Source organism: Microcaecilia unicolor, chromosome 10 (assembly GCF_901765095.1).
Source record: "Microcaecilia unicolor chromosome 10, aMicUni1.1, whole genome shotgun sequence".
Classification (NCBI taxonomy): Eukaryota; Metazoa; Chordata; class Amphibia; order Gymnophiona; family Siphonopidae; genus Microcaecilia; species Microcaecilia unicolor.
Window position 1 is genome coordinate 123,300,782 of NC_044040.1, and position 22,737 is coordinate 123,323,518.

Sequence of the window (22,737 nt, forward strand, 5' to 3'; positions counted from 1 at the left end):
TTTAGGATCACCCAGGCCTTTCACAATTTTCTCCAACTACTCACCAAATAGGAGAAGTCCTTGAAAAGGCAACTTCACCAACCTTTGCATAGAGGCCATGTCCGCTGCCCAGTGTTGTAGCCACAGACGACGGCGAGCCGCCACTGCTACTGCCATTTGTTTAGCCGAAGCTCTGACAAGGTCATAGAGGGCATCAGCCAGAAAGGACAAGGCCACCTCCATCCGCGGAGCCACATCCAAGAAGGGCTCCGCTCCATCTCCTGGCTGAGCCACTGCCTGTTGCAGCCAAGCTAGGCAGGCTCTAACAGCATAACAGCTGCATGCAGACGCCCGAACAGTGAGACCTGCAATTTCAAAGGACCGTTTCAACGCTGTTTCCAGCCTACGGTCTTGAACATCCTTCAGGGCAACACCTCCTTCAACAGGGAGGGTAGTTCTCTTTGTCACCGCAGTGACTAGGGCATCCACTGTAGGCATTTGAAAACGAGCCATATGTCCCTCACGCAGAGGGTATAACTGCCCCATAGCCCTGGAAACTCTCAAAGGTCCCTCGGGGTCAGCCCACTGAGCCGAAACAAGCTCTAGGATGGAGTAATGCAAAGGGAAGGCCCGAGCAGCTTTCTTGGTACTAGCCATCCTGGGATTACCCAAGGCGGCCATGCCACTGTCAGGATCTTCAATCGAGAGGGCCTGCAGGGTATCTGAAATAAGCGCTGGCAGCTCATCACGGTGGAAAATCCTCACCGCGGAGGGATCATCCAGATCCTGTGGTAAATCCGCACCTGACTCTGGTTCCTCAGACCAAGAACGTCTGTCAGAGTTCTCCGAATCCTCACACCCCGACCACAGGGGGGAAAAAGGTGCACCACAATCTGAAGGGGAATTAACCCTTCTGCGCTTATCTTTAGGCCAAGCATCCGGGAAAAAAGCCTCACTGGGCAGTCCCAGGCCAGAATCCATCGGGGGGCAATCAGAGGAGCCTCAGGCGACCCTTGAGGAAGGGCTCTTTTCATCATGTATGCTTTATGCAGCAAAAGCACAAAATCCGGGGAGAAAATCTCACCCTGGGCACCCAAATCCTGTCCGGTGCCAGCCACTCCTGAAATAACCTCATCTCGAGGTGTCCCACCCGGCTCAGGTCTCTCCGTGTCCACGGAGGCCGCATCATGTGGTGTAAGCAAAATGGCGCCCGCTGCCAGCTCAGAGCGGGAAGAAACATCGCTCGCGATGCTCGGGCCGGCTCCTACGCCAGTACAGCACGATTTACAGAGCCCTGCTGCTGATTTGCGCTTGCCACAAGTGGAACAGCGCTTTACATTGTCCGCAGCCATCGCCGAAAAAACGGCGGTAAAATCCAAGATGGCAGTTTCGCGCCAAAATCGCCCCGATCGCGGGCCCACCCCGGAGGAGTTGGAAAACACTTACCTCAAAGGATCTAGTGTACAACTACGATCCTGCTGAAAATCAGGTCAAAAAACCTCTGTTCCAGCGTCTCTGCGTTTAAAAACGCGACGCGACTTTTTTTTTTTTTAAGCTGTGAGGAAAGCAGAGGTATTGAAGACTCCGGAGGCTCAGATGAGTGGGAAAGGCAGGGAAAGGGCGAACCTATATGCCTGCATCCACTGTTGGTGGGTAAGGACAGGGAAAGCAAGGCAATATGTCCACATCCACAGAGGTATGGGTAAGGCAGGGAAAGGGCTAACCTATGTGCCTTTAAAGTGAGGCTGCTATAGCCTCCAACACCCTGGTTAACAACTGGCAAGCCAGGAACCACCTCCCGGCAGATTTTTCTGGAGCTCGAACAAGCTGCAGCCACCCTGCTAGGGGAGATAGAGAATACTGAAGAGGCAGTGGAGCTAGCTGGCCAAGAGGGCACTGTGAAAGTTTGAGTGCTCTCTATCTCCCCTGCTGGTTGATGGACATAACCCATACGTAATGGCTTCATCTGCTTGATGACAAGGAATATAAAATTTCATTCTCCTTTCCGTTAGTTCACAAATTGAGTGTAAAGTTGATGATTTTTGCAAAAACGCCAAAAATAGGGTATTTTTAGCCCACTTTTACAAAAAAAAGACCTTCTGGAAACTCTTTTTAATCATTTTCATTAGAAAGAGCACGTTTCAAACCCCTTTAAAAAGTAGGGTTGTTTTTTCATTGCTGGCATACAAGGCCCTAGAAATAGGGACAAAGTTGAGGACGTTGCTATCGCACACTGCTATCGCAACATCACATTATTTTTGTTTTATACAGACATTATTAGTACCTAAATTGCGTTGGTCCATGGTGACATTGTCACTACCAGTTCAGGAACTTGAACCAGTAACCCCATCGCCATAGGGGTCACGCCCGATAGCTGTTAAATACCAGCCACGGGTGGGTTTCTTAGATGAGGATCCCAAGCCTCTAGTTTGGTTTCTTCATCAAGGTTCCAAAGCCTTGTGTGGGTATCTGTCCGGTTCACAAGCCGATGATTGGGCTGCTTATCCTAGGTTCCTAAGCCTAAAGTGGATATCTTAAATGGTTCCCAAGCCGAAGTCCGTAATGTTTGTATGAACTGCCAAATTCCAATAATTGCTTATTTATTATTGAATTTACGAGCCACTTTTTTTAGTGTCACTTCTGGGAATTGATACTGGCAGCCTGACGCCGTAACTGATGGCGCTGGAAGCACTCAAATAAGATGTTGTGCTAGAACCCAACAAACATCTTTTCTTTCAGGCCAATAAAATGAATGAGCCGGGCCTGGTGGATGCATAAATGTTACCAATGCATCATTTTGTTCGATGGAAATTTCTACAACATTGCCTACCCACCACTTATTGTCATAAATGCAGGCAACATAACCAGGTAATAGTTTGGCCAATTTTAAATTTAGATACCTTCTATGTTTCAGCGCTGGCAGAGCTCCAAAGTCTCAATGAATGGTTGAGACAATGTTCCAAGCCAAGGAGAATGGAGGGATGGGTATACCCATTTTGGAAAATCATCATCATCAAGCTGCACAACTAGAATAGCAGGTATCTCAACCTAAACAATGGGTTATAGCAGAGCAAGGGTCTAGCTCTGTTCAGGTAAGGATTCTACCCTGGGCGGTTCGAACACACAAGGACATCTGAGGAATCAAAAACTCATACACGAGGACAACTATGGGGGTGTGATTTAAGACCCGCCCTCATTTATAGAAAAACAAGATATGGCCTCATTGCCAACCCTTGGGGAATACAGATAAATTTATGCCTGGGCAAGGAAATTGTTTCATAGATGGGAAAGACACAGCCTCCACTACTTTGGTCAATCTGTGGAGGAAGGCCAAATTATACACTTTTCAATGCTACAACAATATCATCAAATGGAAACAAGGTATGTATTTCCTTACCTTCAGGTTAAACACTTTCTCCAGGATGAACAATTTACTGCAGGGGAGGCAGCCTTAAATCTGCTTTTGAAACCCTAGTGGGACAACCAGTGGGCAGAGGTTCGCTTTAGCTTATGGGCTCCTCAATGCCTTAAATTGAAGGCTAGTTATAGGGAGGCAAGGGAGAGGGATCTATGCAGAACACTTTTTGAGGAGGAATGAAAGGATCTCTCACTGAGATCCCAAAAGCTGTCCAATGCACTTCAGTTTATTGAGAATGGTCCTAAGGTACTGAGGAGTGGCATTATTACCCACCTAGACTACAGGTCCTTATGAAAAAAAAAAAGGGAAGACCTCTGTTGGAGGGGTTGTGATCAAAGGAACACATACATTCACATTTGGTGGGAATACCCTATGGTACAGGAATTATGGAAGGAGGTATTTGCATATTCCCAACAATTACTCAAAACCCATATACCATGTACAATGGGAATTGCCCCACTGAATGGGAGAGGTGAGGGGGCAATGGGAGCTGTGGATTAATTACAAGATCACAAGAAGCATCACAAACTATCTCCAGTTCAGAAAAGAACTAAAGACATACCTTTTCAAAAAATTCTATGGATAACAGCAAATAACTGAAAACTACAAACCACGTACATCAATGTAATTTCAATAATTGTAAACCATAAGCCACTTTGAACTAAAACTTGCTTTTGTATAATAGTGGGATACATGAATGAATGAATGAAATTAATGCTTTGGGTTTTTACTGCTGCACGATTGTTAATTGCTTCAAATTCACATACACAAGACTTGCCAACTTTAGAGATTGTTAAAGAAAATCTGCATTATATGTGAAAACTATAAACTGACTGCCTTGCAATCTAAGTGGAAATATCATCAAGAAACGTGGGGAAGACGGGAAAATTAGGTTCTTACCTTGGTAATTTTCTTTCCTTTAGTCACAGCAGATGAATCCATTACGAATGGGTTGTGTCCACCTACCAGCAGGGGGGAGATAGAGAACACTGAAAACCATAGTGCCTCTAGGACGGCTAGCTCCATCTACCTCTCAGTATTTTGAAGCTTCCAAAGCAGTGTTAAACCGCGAAGTAGCATAACATGAACTTGCCTCACAGCGAACAAACGCCCCAGAAAAGGAGCAATAACACAAAGGAGGGACGAACGCAACCTCTCCATAGGCAGTCGGTGGCCCAACTGTTTGGGGAGGCTAAAGGGGGCGGGGTTAGGGGCAGGGCTTACATCCATAATTGTAAGACAACATAAAAAAAAAATAAGTAAAAAATAAGTCACAATTAATACCTTTTATTAAATTTAGATATTAAATATGTATCATGTGTCAAAGAATAAAGTGGTTGCTCAAAGCATGTACTAACCACAATTGCTCAACTACAAAACACTATGCACAAATTTGTGCAAAAACACACTCATAAACCTTACAGTACCATAACACTGGGCAGACCCTAATAAACCAATATACCACCCACAAGGAAAATGCAGACCGTCAACAATATGAAACAAGGGATCATAATATCACAATTCTCATGTAGAGCCACAAAACACCCTTTTAGGGTGGAAAGTGTTCACAATGAGCTCCTTTTATGTAGATCCTTCAAGAGGTAGTGTGTCATGATTTAGGCTCTAAAACCCTTTCTGATGATTTGGTGCCACTTCAGTAAGGCCAATACACAATCTCTCCACTGCAAAACACTATACACAAACTTGTGCAAAAACAGTCATAACCTTACCAAACCATAACAGTACTAATTCCAAGGACAGGACAAGCTACAACCTTATGCATGGAAAGGTAGCACTGTAATTACACCGGGCTCTAAAACACCAGTGCACAACCTAGTGAAATAAAAAAAATCACCAAAAAGGGCTGAAAATACTACACGCTAGCAGAATACTGCACCTTGATCACATGAAAAACACATGACACAACAGATATGAAGGCAAAATACTGAACTGGAAAGTTACCTCAAGAAGTCAGACTCGGCATGCAGCAATACTAGAAAAATTGAAACTTACATGCAAAACATCACAGATGCACATTTCCAAACGCTGACATATTCTAGTTAATAAATTCTGAATAAAATACTTTTTTCTACCTTTGTTTGATCATTTAGTTTTTCTATTCACTTTGGTCCCAGTGTCTTCTGTTTTATGCAGGGTCTTCTTTCTATTTGATATTTTTTCTCTCACCATATCCACCATCCTCCTGTGTCCTTATGCGTCCTGTCTACCATCTGTAGCCCTGTCCGTATCCTTCAGTATCCCGATCCAGCTCTTAAATTCAACAGTTTCCCATCCATCCATACCCAGCATTTCTCCTCAATCCCCTCCATCCATGTGCATATACTTCCCTTCCCTCCATCCATGTCCAGCACCTTCCTTCTCTCTCTCCTACCCTTCCATCCAGTATCATACCTCTTTCTCTCTCCATCCTTCCACCCATTACCCTCTCCCAAACCTTCCGTCCATTGTCTCCCTCTATCTCCCCTTCCTTCTAGACAGTTCTCTCTCTTGACCCTTTTCCATTCAGCATGTCCTCTCTCACCCCATCCTTCCAGTGTCTTTCCTCTTTCCCTCCCTACCAGCGTCTTCCCTCATTCTGCCCCCTCCTTCCAGCATTTTTCCTCTTTCTCCCTCCTTTCATCCAGCCAGCATTTCTCAGTCTGACAGCTAGGGTCTCCCCCAGTTTCTCCCCAGCAGCTTCTCTCTCTCTCTCTCTCCTGCCCATGTGCCCTCTCTCCCCATCTTTTTCTGGCTCTCCCCTGCTTTTTTCCTTGTCCCTGGCTCTCCTCTGCTCTTTTCCATGGCCCCTATTTCTCTCCCCATCTCTTTCTGGCTCTCCCCTGCACTTTTCCATGGCCCCTCTTTCTCTCCCCAACTCTTTCTGGCTCTCCTCTGCTCTTTTCCATGGCCCCTCTTTCTCTCCCCATCTCTTTCTAGCTCTCCACTGCTTTTTTTCCATGTCCCTGGCTCTCCCCTGCTCTTTTCCATGGCCCCTCTTTCTCTCCCCATCTCTTTCTGGCTCTCCCCTGCTTTTTTTCCATGTCCCTAACTCTCCTCTGCTCTTTTCCATGGCCCCTCTTTCTCTCCCCATCTCTTTCTGGCTCTCCCCTGCTCTTTTCCATGGCCCCTCTCTCTCCCCATCTCTTTCTGGCTCTCCACTGCTTTTTTCCATGTCCCTGGCTCTCCTCTGCTCTTTTCCATGGCCCCTCTTTCTCTCCCCATCTCTTTCTGGCTCTCCACTGCTTTTTTTCCATGTCCCTGGCTCTCCCCTTTTCCTTGGCCCCTCTTTCTCTCCCCATCTCTTTCTGGCTCTCCCCTGCTTTTTTCCATGTCCCTGGCTCTCCTCTGCTCTTTTCCATGGCCCCTCTTTCTCTCCCCATCTCTTTCTGGCTCTCCCCTGCTTTTTTCCATGTCCCTGACTCTCCCCTGCTCTTTTCCACGGCCCCTCTTTCTCTCCCTATCGCTCTCTGGCTCTCCACTGCTCTTGTCCATACCCCCTGGCTCTCCCCTATCCCTCTCTCTCCTTCTACTGTTTCCAGCCAGTGGCCAAGTTCTCTTCTCTCCCTCCAGCCCGGGCCTCTTAACAGCAGCGCTGACAGAAGAAGAAAAAGAAGCGCGGGGCCGCAGCAGCCTTCAGACATGCGCTGTCGGTCCTCTGACCCCGGAACGGGAAATTGATGTCACGGGGCAGAGACCGGCAGAGCCGACAGCGCATGTCTGAAGGCTGCTGCGGCCCCGCGCTTCTTTTTTTTCTTATGTTATGCTGGCTGTGGGTGGAGAGTAGCGACGGCAGGTCTTGTTCCTGGCTGCCACTGTGCTACTCAACAGAAGATTTCATCGAGTCTTCTCTCGGACTGCATTTAGAGGTAGGCGTGGCCGCAGGGAAGTTCACAGCTGAGCTGGGGAGGCTTAGCCTCCCCAAACCTCTTATACGGGGCCTATGAACCTCCCGTAGAACAGAAATCCTGAAGACTATTTTCCAACTTCTCCCAATGAGGGAACATGTCTGCAGGAAAAACTGAACACAAAACAAGAGTCAATCAGGGAGGGATCATGGATTCATCTGCTGTGACTAAAGGAAAGAAAATTACCAAGGTAAGAACCTAATTTTCCCTTCCTTATCAGCAGCAGATGAATCCATTATGAATGGGATGTATCAAAGCAATCCCTAGATAGGGCGGGAACAAGCCACACCACGCGCAAGCACTTGTGCTCCAAAAAGCATGTCCCTCCTGGCAGCCACATCCAGCCAGTAATGATGGGCAAAAGAGAGCTTAGAAGCCCAAGTAGCTGCACTACGTATCTCTTGAAAAGAGAGTGCTCCCGTCTCAGCCCAAGAGGAAGAAATCGCTCATGTGGAATGTGCCTTAAAGGCGTCAGGCGGAGGCCGGTCACACAGAGATGCAGAAAAAATGGCTTCCTTAAGCCTACAGGCTAAAGTGGCTTTAGATGCTGGAGACCCTCTGCAAGGACCTGACAATACAAAAAGGTGATCAGAGGTCCTGAAAGCATTAGATATCTGCAGATACTGCAACAGAGCCCTGCGCACATCCAGAAGGTGCAACTGCCCAAAAGATTCCGGAAACCCCTCCCTAGTAAAGGAGGGCAGATAAATAGGCTGGTTTAGGTGAAACGCTGAAATCACCTTAGGCAGGAAGGAATGCACAGTACGTACCCTAACTCCGGACTCCAAGAATTGCAGAAATGGGTCTCGACAGGACAGCGCCTGGAGCTCAGACACCCGTCTCGCAGATGTAATGGCCACCAAAAAAACTGTCTATAGAGTCACATCCTTCTCCGAAGCTCGCCTCAGCGGCTCGCAGGGCGAACACTGAAGAGCCTTTAATACTAGCCCCAGATTCCAAGCAGGAGGCCGGAGCTGAAGCACCCCTCTAAGAAATCGAGAGGCAGATGGAGCTAGCCATCCTAGAGGCACTATGGTTTTCAGTGTTCTCTATCTCCCCCTGCTGGTAGGTGGACACAACCCATTCGTAATGGATTCATCTGCTGCTGATGACAAAGGAATTCTCCAGTTTGGACACTCTGGGAATTATAAGGAGGGGTGGCCAGTGTGGGAGGTAAAGGGATTTGGGGGGGGAGGGGGTTATATTCACTGTTACCGTAGAGGAGTAGCAACTTATTATATTAAATGTGTATCTTTGGAATAATTTCTATGGAAAGAGATTTTGCTCATTTTTATATTTGAAAATCAATAAACACACAGTTACAAAAAAAAAAAAAAAAGCTGGAGTCGAAGTGGAGTCACAACATTTTTACCATCTTCAACTCCACCCAAAATTGCTTCCGACTCAACAGCCCTAGTTTTCAGTTCCAAATACATCTTAGTAGAGCTATAAAGGAATTTTGTAAGAACCCACTGTTCCCCTGATTCTATAGAAGTCGCCAAAAACAACATGTACAAATTTAGGCATGTCCCCAATTTGCGTGCGCAACTGAACAAGCCAATTAGTGCCAATAATTGGCTTTATTTAATTGGGACTTCATTTGCTAAGCACGGCGCAGCATCTGTGCCTAAAATTCACACGCTGTCAGAAAAAGGGGGTGCAGAAATGGGAGGGTTATGGGCATTTCAGGGCCAATGAGGGGCATGATTCTCAGTTACATGTGGAATTGCAGAAAAACTGTGCTCCGCGTGTAAATTTAGGCATGGGCATTTGCACCACGTTTTCATTGGTGCAAATGGCAGTGCCTAAATTTATGCGTGACCTCTCCGCTTAAGTGTAAATTCTATAAACCGCACTGAACTTCAGGTGCGGCTTATAGAATACAGCTTAAGCAGGGTTTCTTTGCCATTGATTTTTTAGTCAACATAATATAGAATCTAGCCCTGTATGTTACCCTGCTGTTCAAGATTTTAACCCTTTGGTTTTCTCCATCTTTTCGTATTTTTATTTTTTATAATTAGACCTCTGCCAAAACATAAGCTGTTTCGTGTCTTTCAATAAACTCTACTTCCTCTATATAGTCTTCACCTCATTTGTCCTAAGGCCCACTGCACTCTTTTCATGTCATAATCGCATTCATGTCCATTTTTATGGTGTCGTCATGACTACATTTTGCTTCTGTACTAAACCATAATATTGAGAATTTAATTTACCTCCACGGAAATTCTTTTCTCTCCATATACAGATTCCCCCGGAACCAAATTTTTTGTTACCAAGGCATCTTCTTTCCCCCGGCAAATAAAAACTCCTGCAGAAAAATAATGTGTTTATGTTTATTTTGGTTTTGACTGATCACCAATATCTATCAAATCAGAAGCACGTGTTTCTCAGAGCTTCATACATTACTGTAGATGTGAAAAAGCGAATGATACACACCTGTAGCAGGTGTTCTCCGAGGACAGCAGGCTGATTGTTCTCACGACTGGGTTGACGTCCATGGCAGCCCCCCCTCCTACCGGAGCAAAAATCTCACGGGAGATCCCGCACGCAGGGCACGCCCACCGCGCCCATCTTCCCGCCCGTGCGCGACTGTTCCCACTCAGTTGAACGACAAGCAAAATAATGAGGAAAACGCAACTCCAAAGGGGAGGAGGGAGGGTAGGTGAGAACAATCAGCCTGCTGTCCTCGGAGAACACCTGCTACAGGTATGTATCATTCACTTTCTCCGAGGACAAGCAGGCTGCTTGTTCTCATGACTGGGGTATCCCTAGCTCTCAGGCTAACTCAAAACAACAACCCAGGTCAATTGAACCTCGCAACGACGAGGGCATAACAGAAATTGACCTACAAAGAACAACTGAGAGTGCAGCCTGAACAGAATAAAATCGGGTCCTGGAGGGTGGAATTGGATTCAGACCCCAAACAGATTCTGCAGCACTGACTGGTCGAACCAACTGTCGCGTCGGGTATCCTGCTGGAGGCAGTAATGTGATGTGAATGTGTGGACAGATGACCACGTCACAGCCTTGCAAATCTCCAATAGTGGCTGACTTCAAGTGGGCTACCGACGCTGCCATGGCTCTGACACTATGAGCCGTGACATGACCCTCAAGAGCCAGCCCAGCCTGGGCATAAGTGAAGGAAATGCAATCTGCTAGCCAATTGGAGATCCGACAGCGACCCCCTTCCTATTGGGGTCGAAAGAAACAAACAACTGGGCGGACTGTCTGAGAGGCTGTGTCCGCTCCAGATACAAGGCCAACGCTCGCTTGCAGTCCAATGTGTGCAACTGACGTTCAGCAGGGCGGGTATGAGGTCTGGGAAAGAATGTTGGCAACACAATTGACTGGTTAAGATGGAACTCCGACAACACCTTTGGCAGGAACTTAGGGTGAGTGCGGAGGACTACTCTGTTATGATGAAATTTAGTATACGGAGCATGGGCTACCAGGGTTTGAAGCTCACTGACTCTACGAGCTGAAGTAACTGCCACCAAGAAAATGACCTTCCAGGTCAAGTACTTCAGATGCCATGAATTCAGTGGCTCAAAAGGAGGTTTCGTCAGCTGGGTGAGGACGACGTTGAGATCCCATGACACTGCAGAAGGCTTGACAGGGGGCTTTGACAAAAGCAAGCCTCTCATGAATCGAACGACTAAAGGCTCTCCAGAGATGGCTTTAACTACTACTACTACTACTTATTTCTATAGCGCTACTAGACGTACGCAGCGCTGTACACCTGCACATGAAGAGACAGTCCCTGCTCGACAGAGCTTACAATCTAATTTTAAAGTAACATTCTAATACAGTATCAGAGGTTTTTAATTGGGGGGGGGGGGGTACTGTTCAAAATTTGAAGATGTAACCATTATTATTTTATCTGCAGTTTGATGGTTCTGTTACCAAGGTTTTGTTTCTTTTATATATTGACAGTGGTGATTGTTTACTTTGTTGAATCATCAATAAAATTGTTGAGACATAAAATGGAGGGATGGGGAGGGAATAAAATGTAAAAAAAAGTTTGATGGCGGAATGTAGCAATTTGCACTAGCTGAATACTCGTGCATATTTGAGTTTCTCTACACGATAATGGTAAGCACTAATTGCACTAAGGTGATTCCTTACTGAGTTGGTCTTGAGACCAGACTCTGATAAGTACAGAAGGTATTCAAGCAGGTTCCGTGCAGGACAAGAACGAGGTTCTAGGGCCTTGCTCTCACAACAAACGACAAACCTCCTCCACTTGAAAAATTAACTCTTTTTAGTGGAATCCTTTCTAGAGGCAAGCAAGACAAGGGAGACTCCCTCAGACAGACCAAACGAAGCAAAATCTACACCCTCAACATCCAGGCCGTGAGAGCCAGAGACTGAAGGTTGGGGTGCAGAAGCGCTCCTTCGTTCTGCAAAATGAGAGTTGGAAAACATTCCAATCTCCACGGTTCTCGGAGGAAAACTCCAAAAGAAGAGGGAACCAGATCTGACGGGGCCAAAAGGGCGTGATCAGAATCATGGTGCCGCGGTCTTGCTTGAGCTTCATTAAGGTCTTCCCCACCAAAGGTATGGGAGGATATGCATACAGGAGGCCGTTCCCCCAATGGAGGAGAAAGGCATCTGACGCCAGTCTGCCGTGTGCCTGAAGTCTGGAACAGAACTGAGGCAGCTTGTGTTTGGTCTGGGAGGCGAAAAGGTCCACCGAGGGAGTGCCCCACTCTCAGAAGATCTTGCGTACCACTCTGGAATGGAGCGACCACTCGTGCAGTTGCATGAATCTGCTCAGTCTGTCGGCTAGACTGTTTACGCCTGCCAGGTATGTGGCTTGGAGAAGCATGCCAAACTGGCGTACCCAACTCCACATCCTGACGGCTTCCTGACACAGAGGGCGAGATCCGGTGCCCCCCTGCTTGTTGATGTAATGCATTGCAACCTGATTGTCTCTCCAAATTTGGATAATTTGGTAGGACAGCCGATCCCTGAAGGCCTTCAGTGCGTTCCAGACCACTCGGAGCTCCAGGAGGTTGATCTGAAGATCTTGTTCCTGGGGGGACCACACACCCTGGGTGTGGAACCCATCAACATGAGCTCCCCACCCCAGGCGAGATGCATCCGTCAGCACTTTTGTGGGCTGCGGAATTTGGAATGGGCGTCCCAGGGTCAAATTGGTACGAATTGTCCACCAGCGCAGCGAATTGCGGCAACTGATGGACAGGTGGATGACATCTTCTAGATTCCCGGTGGCTTGGCACCACTGGGAAGCTAGGGTCCATTGATCAGATCTCATGTGAAGACGAGCCATGGGAGGTCACATGGACTGTAGAGGCCATATGGCCCAGGAGTCTCAACATCTGCCGAGCTGTGATCTGCTGGGACGCTCTGGTCTGGGAAGCGAGGGACAGGAGATTCTGAGCTCTCGCCTCAGGAACATAGGCCTGAGCCGTCTGTGAATTCAGCAGAGCTCCTATGAATTCCAGAGACTGGAATGGCTGGAGATGGGACTTCAGGTAATTTATCACAAACCCCAGCAGCTCCAGATGTTGAATAGTGCACTACATGGACCGAAGAGCTCCTGCCTCTGAGGTGCTCTTTACCAGCCAATCATCGAGATACGGGAACACGTGCACCCCCAGATTGCGTAGATACGCCGCAACCACGAGACACTTCATGAAAACCTGTGGGGCAGAGGCGAGCCCAAAGGGCAGCACACAATACTGAAAGTGACGTGTCCCCAGACGGAATCGGAGATACTGTCTGTAAGCTGGCAGTATCAGGATGAGAGTGTAAGCGTCCTTTAAATCCAGGGAACATAGCCAATCGTCTTTCTGAATCATGGGTAGAAGGGTGCCCAAGGAAAGCATCCTGAACTTTTCCCGCACCAGATACTCGTTCAGGCACCTCAGGTCTAGGATGGGGCGCATCCACCGTTTTCTTTTCCACAAGAAAGTACCTGGAATAGAATCCCTGCTCTTCCTGCCCGGGTGGTACGGGCTCGACCGCATTGGCACTGAGAAGGGCAGAGAGTTCTTCTGCAAGTACCTGCCTGTGATGGGAGCTGAAGGATTGAACTCCCGGTGGACAATTTGGTGGGGTGGAAATCAAATTCAGGGTGTACCCGCACCGCACTATTTGAAGAACCCAGTGGTCGGAGGTTACAAGAGGCCACCTTTGGTGAAAAACTTTCAACCTCCCCTGACTGGCAGGCCATCCGGCACGGCTACTTTGATGGCGGCTATGTTCCCATGGATCCAGTCAAAAGCCCGTCCCCTGTTTATGCTGTGGAGGCGCAGGGGGCTGCTTAGGCGCACGCTGTTGATGGGAACTAGCGTGCTGGGACTGTCCCTGAGCCTGAGGAGGCCTTCGGGTCGCCAGGGTGTACCTACGCTTGTTGTAGGCGTAGGGTGCAGCCTGCCGGGACCGGGAAAAACGTCCACATGCGGAGGTGGATGCTGAAGGTGCCCGTTGGGAGAGCTTGTTGAGAGCGGTTTCCCGCTGGTGCAGTTGGTCCACCAACTGCTCAACCTTCTCACCAAAAATGTTATCCCCCCGGCAAGGGAATCAGCCAGCCACTGCTGGGTGCGGTTGTCCAGGTCTGAGGCACACAGCCAGGAGAGTCTGCGCATCACTATACCTTGGGCTGGAGCTCGGGATGCCACATCACAGGTGTCAAATACCCCTGGACAGGAATTTTCTGCACGCCTTCAGCTGCCTGACCACCTCCTGAAATGGCCTGGACTGCTCCAGGGGGAGCTTGTCAACCAGGTCCGCCAGTTGTCGCACATTATTCCGCATGTGGATGCTCGTGTAGAATTGGTATGATTGTATTCTCCCAAACGAGTCCAGAGTGCGAGACTCCCGCCCAGGGGGCGCCGAGGCGGTATCCCTCGAACTCCGTGCTCTCTTGAGAGCAGAGTCCATGACCGCCGAGTCATGAGGCAATTGAGGCCGTATCAACTCCGGGTCTGAGTGGATTCTGTATTGGGACTCCGCTTTCTTGGGGATGGTGGGATTAGATAATGGCTTCAACCAGTTCTGAAGCAGTGTCTCTTTGAGGACATTGTGCAACGGTACCGTCGAAGACTCTCTAGGTGGTGATGGACTTCGAGCATATCCGCCCTCAGCTCATCCACAGTAACCACTGGGAAGGGAATGCTGATAGACATATCCCAAACAAAAGAGGCAAAGGAGAGGCTCTCAGAAGGCGAGAGCTTCCTCTCCGGTGAAGGAGTGGGGTCGGAGAGAAGGCCCACAGACTCCTCTGATGCAAAATATCTGGGGTCCTCCTGCTCCCCCCCCCCCCCACAAGGCCTCCTCCTCGGTGTCGGACATGAGCTCTCTCAACTCAGACCGCAACCGGGCCAGTCTCGACTGCGAGGAACCACGTCCTCGATGATGGCGTCAAGAGGTGGACTCCCGCGCCGGCGGGGACAAAGCTCCCTCCATCGACGTCGATTCCACCTGAGTGGCAGTCGACACCGGTGCCGGAAGCGGCGTCGGAGGCCTCATCACCAGACCACAGCCCACCGGCGCCTCCATCAACGGCACCGAGGGCGCAAGCACCCCCCCAGTGCCAGCAGGGCCTGGCGCATCAGCCCTTCCAGGATCCCCGGAAGGATGGCTCGGAGGCACTCGTCTAGGCCCGCTGTCGGGAAAGGCAGGGGGGCCGGTATGGGCGTCGGTGCTGGAAGCTGCCCGGGTCCAGGAGATGGTACCGAGGTACCCGACGACCTGCGCATCGACAACTCTTCGACCGAGGGGGAGCGCTCCTCCCGGCACTGCCGCTTCCTGGGGGTCGAGTCTTCTCTCGATGTCCCGGAGCTGCCAGTCCCGTGCGCTGAGGGCTACCGATGACGGTGCTTTTTGGCAGCTTTCTTCCGATGTCCGTCATCGGCGCTCCGCGGAAGAGACGAGGAGGAGGTGGAGTCCCCACGGCCTCGAGGTATCGGATCAGACAGGGTTCGGTCACGATGACCCTGAGCAATCTACAATCTGGTTTTCGCCCTCTCCACTCAACCGAAACTGCGCTTACTAAAGTCTCCAATGACCTATTACTGGCTAAATCCAGAGGTCAATATTCCATCCTCATTCTTCTTGATCTTTCCGCTGCTTTTGACACTGTCGATCACAGCATACTTCTCGATACCCTGTCCTCACTTGGATTCCAGGACTCTGTCCTTTCCTGGTTCTCTTCCTACCTCTCCCTCCGCACCTTTAGTGTTCACTCTGGTGGATCCTCTTCTACTTCTATCCCTCTGCCTCTCGGCGTATCTCAGGGTTCTGTTCTTGGTCCCCTCCTCTTTTCTATCTACACTTCTTCCCTTGGTTCATTAATCTCATCCCATGGCTTTTCCTACCATCTCTATGCTGATGACTCCCAAATCTACCTTTCTACCCCTGATATCTCACCTTGCATCCAAACCAAAGTTTCAGCGTGCTTGTCTGACATTGCTGTCTGGATGTCTCAACGCCACCTGAAATAAAATATGACCAAAACCGAGCTTCTCATTTTCCCCCCCAAACCCACCTCCCCGCTCCCCCCGTTTTCTATTTCTGTTGATGGCTCTCTCATTCTCCCTGTCTCCTCAGCTCGAAACCTTGGGGTCATCTTTGACTCTTCTCTCTCCTTCTCTGCTCATATCCAGCAGATTGCCAAGACCTGTCGTTTCTTTCTTTACAACATCCGTAAAATCCGCCCCTTTCTTTCCGAGCACTCTACCAAAACCCTCATCCACACCCTTGTCATCTCTCGTTTAGACTACTGCAATCTGCTTCTTGCTGGCCTCCCACTTAGTCACCTCTCCCCTCTCCAGTCGGTTCAAAACTCTGCTGCCCGTCTCGTCTTCCGCCAGGGTCGCTTTACTCATACTACCCCTCTCCTCAAGACCCTTCACTGGCTCCCTATCCGTTTTCGCATCCTGTTCAAACTTCTTCTACTAACCGATAAATGTACTCACTCTGCTGCTCCCCAGTATCTCTCCACACTCGTCCTTCCCTACTCCCCTTCCCGTGCACTCCGCTCCATGGATAAATCCTTCTTATCTGTTCCCTTCTCCACTACTGCCAACTCCAGACTTCGCGCCTTCTCTCTCGCTGCACCCTACGCCTGGAATAAACTTCCTGAGCCCCTACGTCTTGCCCCATCCTTGGCCACCTTTAAATCTAGACTGAAAGCCCACCTCTTTAACATTGCTTTTGACTCGCAACCACTTTTAACCACTCGCCTCCACCTACCCTCCTCTCTTCCTTCCCTTTCACATTAATTGATTCGATTTGCTTACTTTATTTATTTATTTATTTATGTCTATTAGATTGTACGCTCTTTGACCAGGGACTGTCTTTCTTCTATGTTTGTGCAGCGCTGCGTACGCCTTGTAGCGCTATAGAAATGCTAAACAGTAGTAGTAGTAGCAGTGGGAGTGGCCGGGGCAGACTGCCTTTGCGGCCGCTCACCACCACCGTCACTGGCAGGTCGTCGGGCCAAGGGAACCTGTGCTCCTGGGGTCGATGCCATAGTCGCCGCCGACATTGGTACCGGTACCGAAGACACAGCTGTTGACACCGATGCTGTCGAGGTCGACGTCAAAGTGCCTTCGCAAGTTCCAAAAAGACTGTTCCAAAGAACTTGCCTCGCCACCTGCGTCCACTTCCGTAAGCCGAGACACAAGGTGCACGTCTTGGAATTATGCTCCGGCCCGAGGCACTGGAGGCACCAAGCGTGAGAATCGGTCTGCGAGATCTGCCGGCCGCACCAACCACACTTTTTGAATCTGCTCGGGACCTTCAAGGACATAGACGGAAAAATCGCGTCGGCAAAATCAAAATTGTCTATGGTGGAGGTGAAAAGCACACCAGAAGAAAAAGAAATGACCGCCACGACTAAAGAATGACGAGAGAAACTTTTTTTTTGTAAACGAAAAAAAGAGCGAACATGCACAACAAAATAAAGCGCGGACTAGGCTGCAAACCGGTTTTCCGGGGCTGACAAGGAGAGGAACAAAGATGCGTCTCTCCAGCGCGGAAAGGAAAAAACTGAGCGGGAACGGTCACGCACGGGCGGGAAGACGGCCGCGCATTCGCGGTGGGCATGCCCTGCGTGCGGGACCTCCCGCGAGATTTTTGCTCCGGTTGGAGGGGGCTGCCGTGGTCGTCAACCCAATCGTGAGAACAAGCAGCCTGCTTGTCCTCGGAGAACAATGTATACACAGCACTATCTTTCCCATGTAGGTAAGTAGCAGTACATTAAACTTTAATTGTAAAAGAAAAAAATATTTAATGAAGATTTGTAATTTCCCATAGAACTAAAGCAATAGCAACTCAAACTTTGCAAGGACTATACCTTACCTGAAAGGTCAGAGTTGGAAAATCCCAGGCATCAGGTTGTACTGGCATCTAATATTTGATACCGGGCACCAGCCCGAGGGAATTGCCACTTCTGCTGCTTAGATACCCTAAAGCCAAGGGCAGAGGAAACATGCTGGGTTGGGAATAGATGGTCCACCTGCAGCAGCACTAAGGGTAGTGGCAACCACTTTAGGACTGAGGCTGAAGGAAGCCACACCAATGCAGATGAGAGAAGCAGCTAGGAGAGCTCTAGGCTGCAGCTGAATGACAAAGGCAAAGGAAAGATGAGAACAGTTAGAAAGAGTACAGAAACTTGGGGGTATAGATTGAAGGAAGAGAGAGGAAAAAAAGCTTAAAAGTGTAGGCAGGAAGGAGGGAAAAGGGCATCTAGGGCAGAAAAAGCTTAAAGTAGGGAGCAACTAATTTTATCCTGCCTTTATCAGCAGATCAATGTGGGGGAAAATTAAGCATAGCAAAACACATACTATATTATGTCAGCCCACAGGTCGATTTAGCCCAGTATCCTGTTTCCAACAGTGGCCAATACAGGTTAAAAGTACCAGCCAGGATCCCAAAAAGTAGCAAGATTTCACAATAAACCCCAGGATAAGCCGTGGCTTTCCCCAGGCCTACCTTGGGTTTACGGGTTTTTCCTCCAGGAAGCTGTCCAAACCCTTTTCAAACCCAGCTAAGCAAGCTGCTTTTACCAAAATCTTCCATGAATGAGTTCCAAAGTTTAATTATGAATTGAGTGAAAAAAAAACTATTAGTTTTAAATGTACTAACTTCACAGTTCATGTCCTGGTCTTTGTACTTTTCAAAAGTGTAAACAACTGATTTGCTTTGTCCCCTCTACTCAATTTTATAGACTTCTGCCATCTCTTCTTCAAGTTGCAGAACCTCCCTAGCCTTTCCTCATTTGATCGTTGCATCAACTCCTTAAATTTTGGATGCTCTTCTTTATACCTTTTTAAACTCCACTATATCTTTTTGAGATGGGGTGACCAGAACTGCACACAATACTCAAGGTGCACTTGCACCATGAAGCAGTACAAAGGCATTCTAAAATTATTTCTTTTCTCTATTCCTTACCTAATAAGTCAACAACATTACGATTTCAACATATTGTACACTATGACATTTAGATCCTTTTTTCGGATGGTGATTCCTAATGACAAACCTAGAATCTTGTAGCTATAAGGTAAAATTATGTCTTACCTGATAATTTTCTTTCCATTAGTCCCTCAGATCAATCCAGAGACTTGTGGGGTTATGCTCCTCCTCTAGCAGGTTAGATAGAGAGAACTCAGAAGTTTGCTACAATAGAGCATTGGCAGCCAGCCTCACTTCAGTATAACGATACCAAAGCAGTAAGAACCATAGAACACTCTCCTGTCTCTGCAAAAGCAGCATAAACTTGGAAGAAACTCTCCGAGCTGCTATAACTTAGAAATGTAAATATAAACACACCCTAACCGCCTTACCCGTCCACAGACAAAGGAACATGAACAGAACCAACTGAAGTATACTGAATCCGATCAGAGATTACGAAAGCGAATTCCAGGGAGGGGCTCTGGATTGATCTGAGGGACTAATGGAAAGAAAATTATCAGGTAAGACAATTTTACCTTCCATAGCGTCCCCAGATCAATCCAGAGACTTGTGGGATGTACCAAAGCAATCCTCATCAAGGGTAGGACCGGCCTACTCCCGCCGCCAACACAGAAGTCCCAACAAGCGCCTCTCGACGCGCAACATCAAGACGGCAATGCATAACAAAGGAATGCCAAGACGCCGCTTAACAAATGTCCTCCAACGACACCAGACGACACTCCGCAAAAGAAGAGGCCTGAACCCTCTTGGAGAGTGCCCGAATGCAAATAGGGTAGGGAAAAAAATCCCCCAACAACAGGTAAGCCGACGCAATAGCCTCCCTAAGCCACCGATCGACCGTGGCCTTAGAGGTCACGTTCGCTTTCTTATGACCTGCGAACAGCACAAAAAGATGATCTGCTTTCGAAACGAATTAGTCGCCTCCAAATAACACATCAGAGGTCCCCTAACGTCTAAACCCCTTAGAGCTCAAAAATTGTGAGGGAAATCCTCTTGCTTGAAGGATGGATGGCACCACCACTCCCTGGTTAACGTGAAAACGTGTGACTATCTTAGAAACCAAGGACTGCACCCTTTGAATTGTCACTCCCGCCTCCGAAAAAATGAAGAAAGGGGCTCTGCACGAAAGGGCCTGAAGCTCAGACACCTGCCTGGCTGAAGCCATTGCCACCAGAAACACAGTCTTCAACTTGAAAACATTCAAGATCTTTACTCAGGGGCTCAAAAGGAGACCGCCGAAACGCCCTAAGGACCAGGTTCAAATTCCAATCTGGCACCACCGGAACCCAAGGAGGTCTGAGATGCCCTACACAGCTAAGAAAACAAACGAACTCCAGAAGAGACACTAAGGAGTGGCTCCCCAAACGACCCCTCCAGAAAGCCAATGCCGCTAACTGACCCTTTAAAGTACTTAGCAACAGTTCCTTAACTATCACTTCCTGCAAAAAAGCCAGAACGGACCCAAGAGGGTCTGATTGAGGGGAAATGCCTGCCAAGGAACCCCAAGCCACAAACGACCTCCACACTCCATCATACGCAATAGAAGTGGAACATTTGCGCGCCTGTAACATGGTCCCAAAAACCGCCTCCGGCTATCCTGGACACCTCAGACGAGACCGTATAAAGGCGAGGCCATAAGCCCAAATGGAGCGTGATCTTTCATGACTACCAGCCCCTGATGGATAAGACCCGACCAGTGAGACAGGTGGAACGGCTCGTCGATCAGGAGGCGAATCAAGCCCGCATACCAAGGACATCTGGGCCAGTCCGGTGCAATAAGTATTACCGGACCTGGAAGACGAGAGATTTCCCCACTACTTGACCGACCATCGAAAGACATATAGAAGCTCCAACGGCCACGGCTGAAGAATAGCGTCTATTCCTTTGGACTCAAACTCTCTGCCTCTTAACTGTTGTTGCTCACAGCTTTATTAGTAGTAACAGTGGGATTTGAACCGTCTACGTCTGCATTACAAGACCAGTGCTGTTACCACTTGGTCACAGCTGCATTTTGCTGAAGAACCGGGTCACCTTGGGATTGTAGAATCAAGCCATGAAATCCATCACCGGAGTCCGCCAGCGATCCGAAATCAAAGAACCTTGGAAAGGAAAGACCAACGGCTGAGTAGATACCATTGCAAAGGCCGCATGTGGCTCTGGGCCCAAGGAACGACCCCTGAACATAGTCCAACGCTGTTGGAGCCTTCAGCCGAATGAGGGAAGAAACCTGGAACAGCTTCGCCCGTTGCTGTTCCGGTAGAAAAACTCCACCCTGATGGGTATCAGTCGTACTACCAGGTACACCAGAGACAGATGGTGTAGCAGCATACGTCTGTAGTACCATTGTATACTACAAAAAGCAAGCTACAGTGGGTCGTGAAGCCGCACCCCTAGAGCTCAGTGCTTACTCTCAGCTGATTGCAACCACTATTAAGCTATCTCTACACTGAAGTAGCTCCTGGGCCACTCCTCATGAAATTTAGGTACCCCATAAGAAACAATTAGAGGTATCAGGAATGCTGCAGTACCAGGCAGCTGAGACTAATATGTAAAAGTGTGGCCAGTATCAGTGTGCTAAGAGAGAGAGAGAAGAGCAAAATTTAAAACTGAAGAGTTCTGAAAACTGTTCCAGTCATGTAAGAACTACTTGGCCAAGCAAGCCATAAGAGATAATGAAATAAAATATGCCCCACTGGAAATCTAGCTGAGCCCACAGTATCTAATAGGATGGAAAAACCAGCCTTGAACCTATAACCTTCAAGCTGAAAGGCCAGCAACCCTCCTCAATAAAACTAGATTGATGTAACCAATACCCACCGAGCAAATGCCACCAGGGGAGCCCAGAGGGTGCAGGGTTACCAAGGAAACCGAGAGAAACCTGAGAGGCCTGCACTAGCCTCAAAATGTAACATTTCACACAGAAACATCTAGTCAACAGCCTTAAGCCTGACTCCTAAAACACTGTACTGCCATGTCTGAGAAAGAAAAAGAGTGGAAGAGTGAAAAGCTAGGGTAGAATCCCTAATCCTGATCCCTTCCTCCCTTCCATTAAAGATGTACACACCCCCTGAACCTCCTCAAGAAGGGTCCAGAAATAGTCTTACTGTAACTCACCTCAAGAAGCACAGGCATCTCTACCAGGAGACTTTCAGATAGGCAGAACTTTCCAAGCAGCAGCATAAGGCTGTCACTGTCACAGCACAGCTGCAGGGGACTAAAGGGTCACCTACCTCGCCCCTGGAAAGCTGAGGAAGACTCAAAGCTGTGGAAAACCAATATGCAGAAACTGGTGTGCTCCACACTAGGTTCCCAATCACATTCCTGAAAGATCTACATATAAAACTGCCTGAATTGCAAGCACATCAGAATCCAGGGGAGCACTGGGGCCTCAGCGTGCCATGTGGAGTGGCAATAAAGATGGAGCTATACTAGATTGTAAGCTCTTGAACAGGGTCTCTTTATGACACATTGAGCCTGCAAATAGGTGGGAAAATGTGTGATACAAATGCAATAAATAAATAAATAAAATAAATGTCAGGTGTTCAGCGCTGCAAGTGTTTGGTAGCGCATACAAATGCTAATAATCAAGCGCGCACATACACCCAAGAACAGAACAGCCTCATGAACCTAACAGGCTTCCGCCAGCTCCTAGTGCCCGACCAAATGGAAGAGCTAACCGCAGATGATATAAAATTAGAACTTACAATGCCTGTATAAAGAATGGAATCAGTTCTTCCCTTTAAAGAGCCTGGTCGTGGTGAGGTCAACTTCCTCTGTTCAAGGTGCCCTGAAAATGATTCCCCTGACCCTGGGACACCCTCCGAATCCATATGTTGTCCCAGGGTTATTATGGAGGGCTAAGTGACTTGCTCACGGACAGAAGGAGCAGCAGAGGGAAACGAACCCAGACAGCCAGGTTCAAAGCCTGCTGCACTAATCATTATGCTACTCCTCCACTCTACCTGCCCCTTAAACGCAACCGGGCCGTCC

General features: G+C 48.4%; 1 protein-coding gene across 1 annotated transcript in view; it reads right to left on the bottom strand.

Moving 5' to 3' along the window:
- The window catches only part of LOC115478811 (rRNA 2'-O-methyltransferase fibrillarin-like), a 393,169-nt gene that overhangs the window by 249,136 nt on the left and 121,296 nt on the right, over positions 1-22,737 (bottom strand). The window contains 1 exon segment of the mRNA XM_030216419.1: positions 9,516-9,610. Within this exon segment, the coding sequence (XP_030072279.1) occupies positions 9,516-9,610 (95 nt within the window).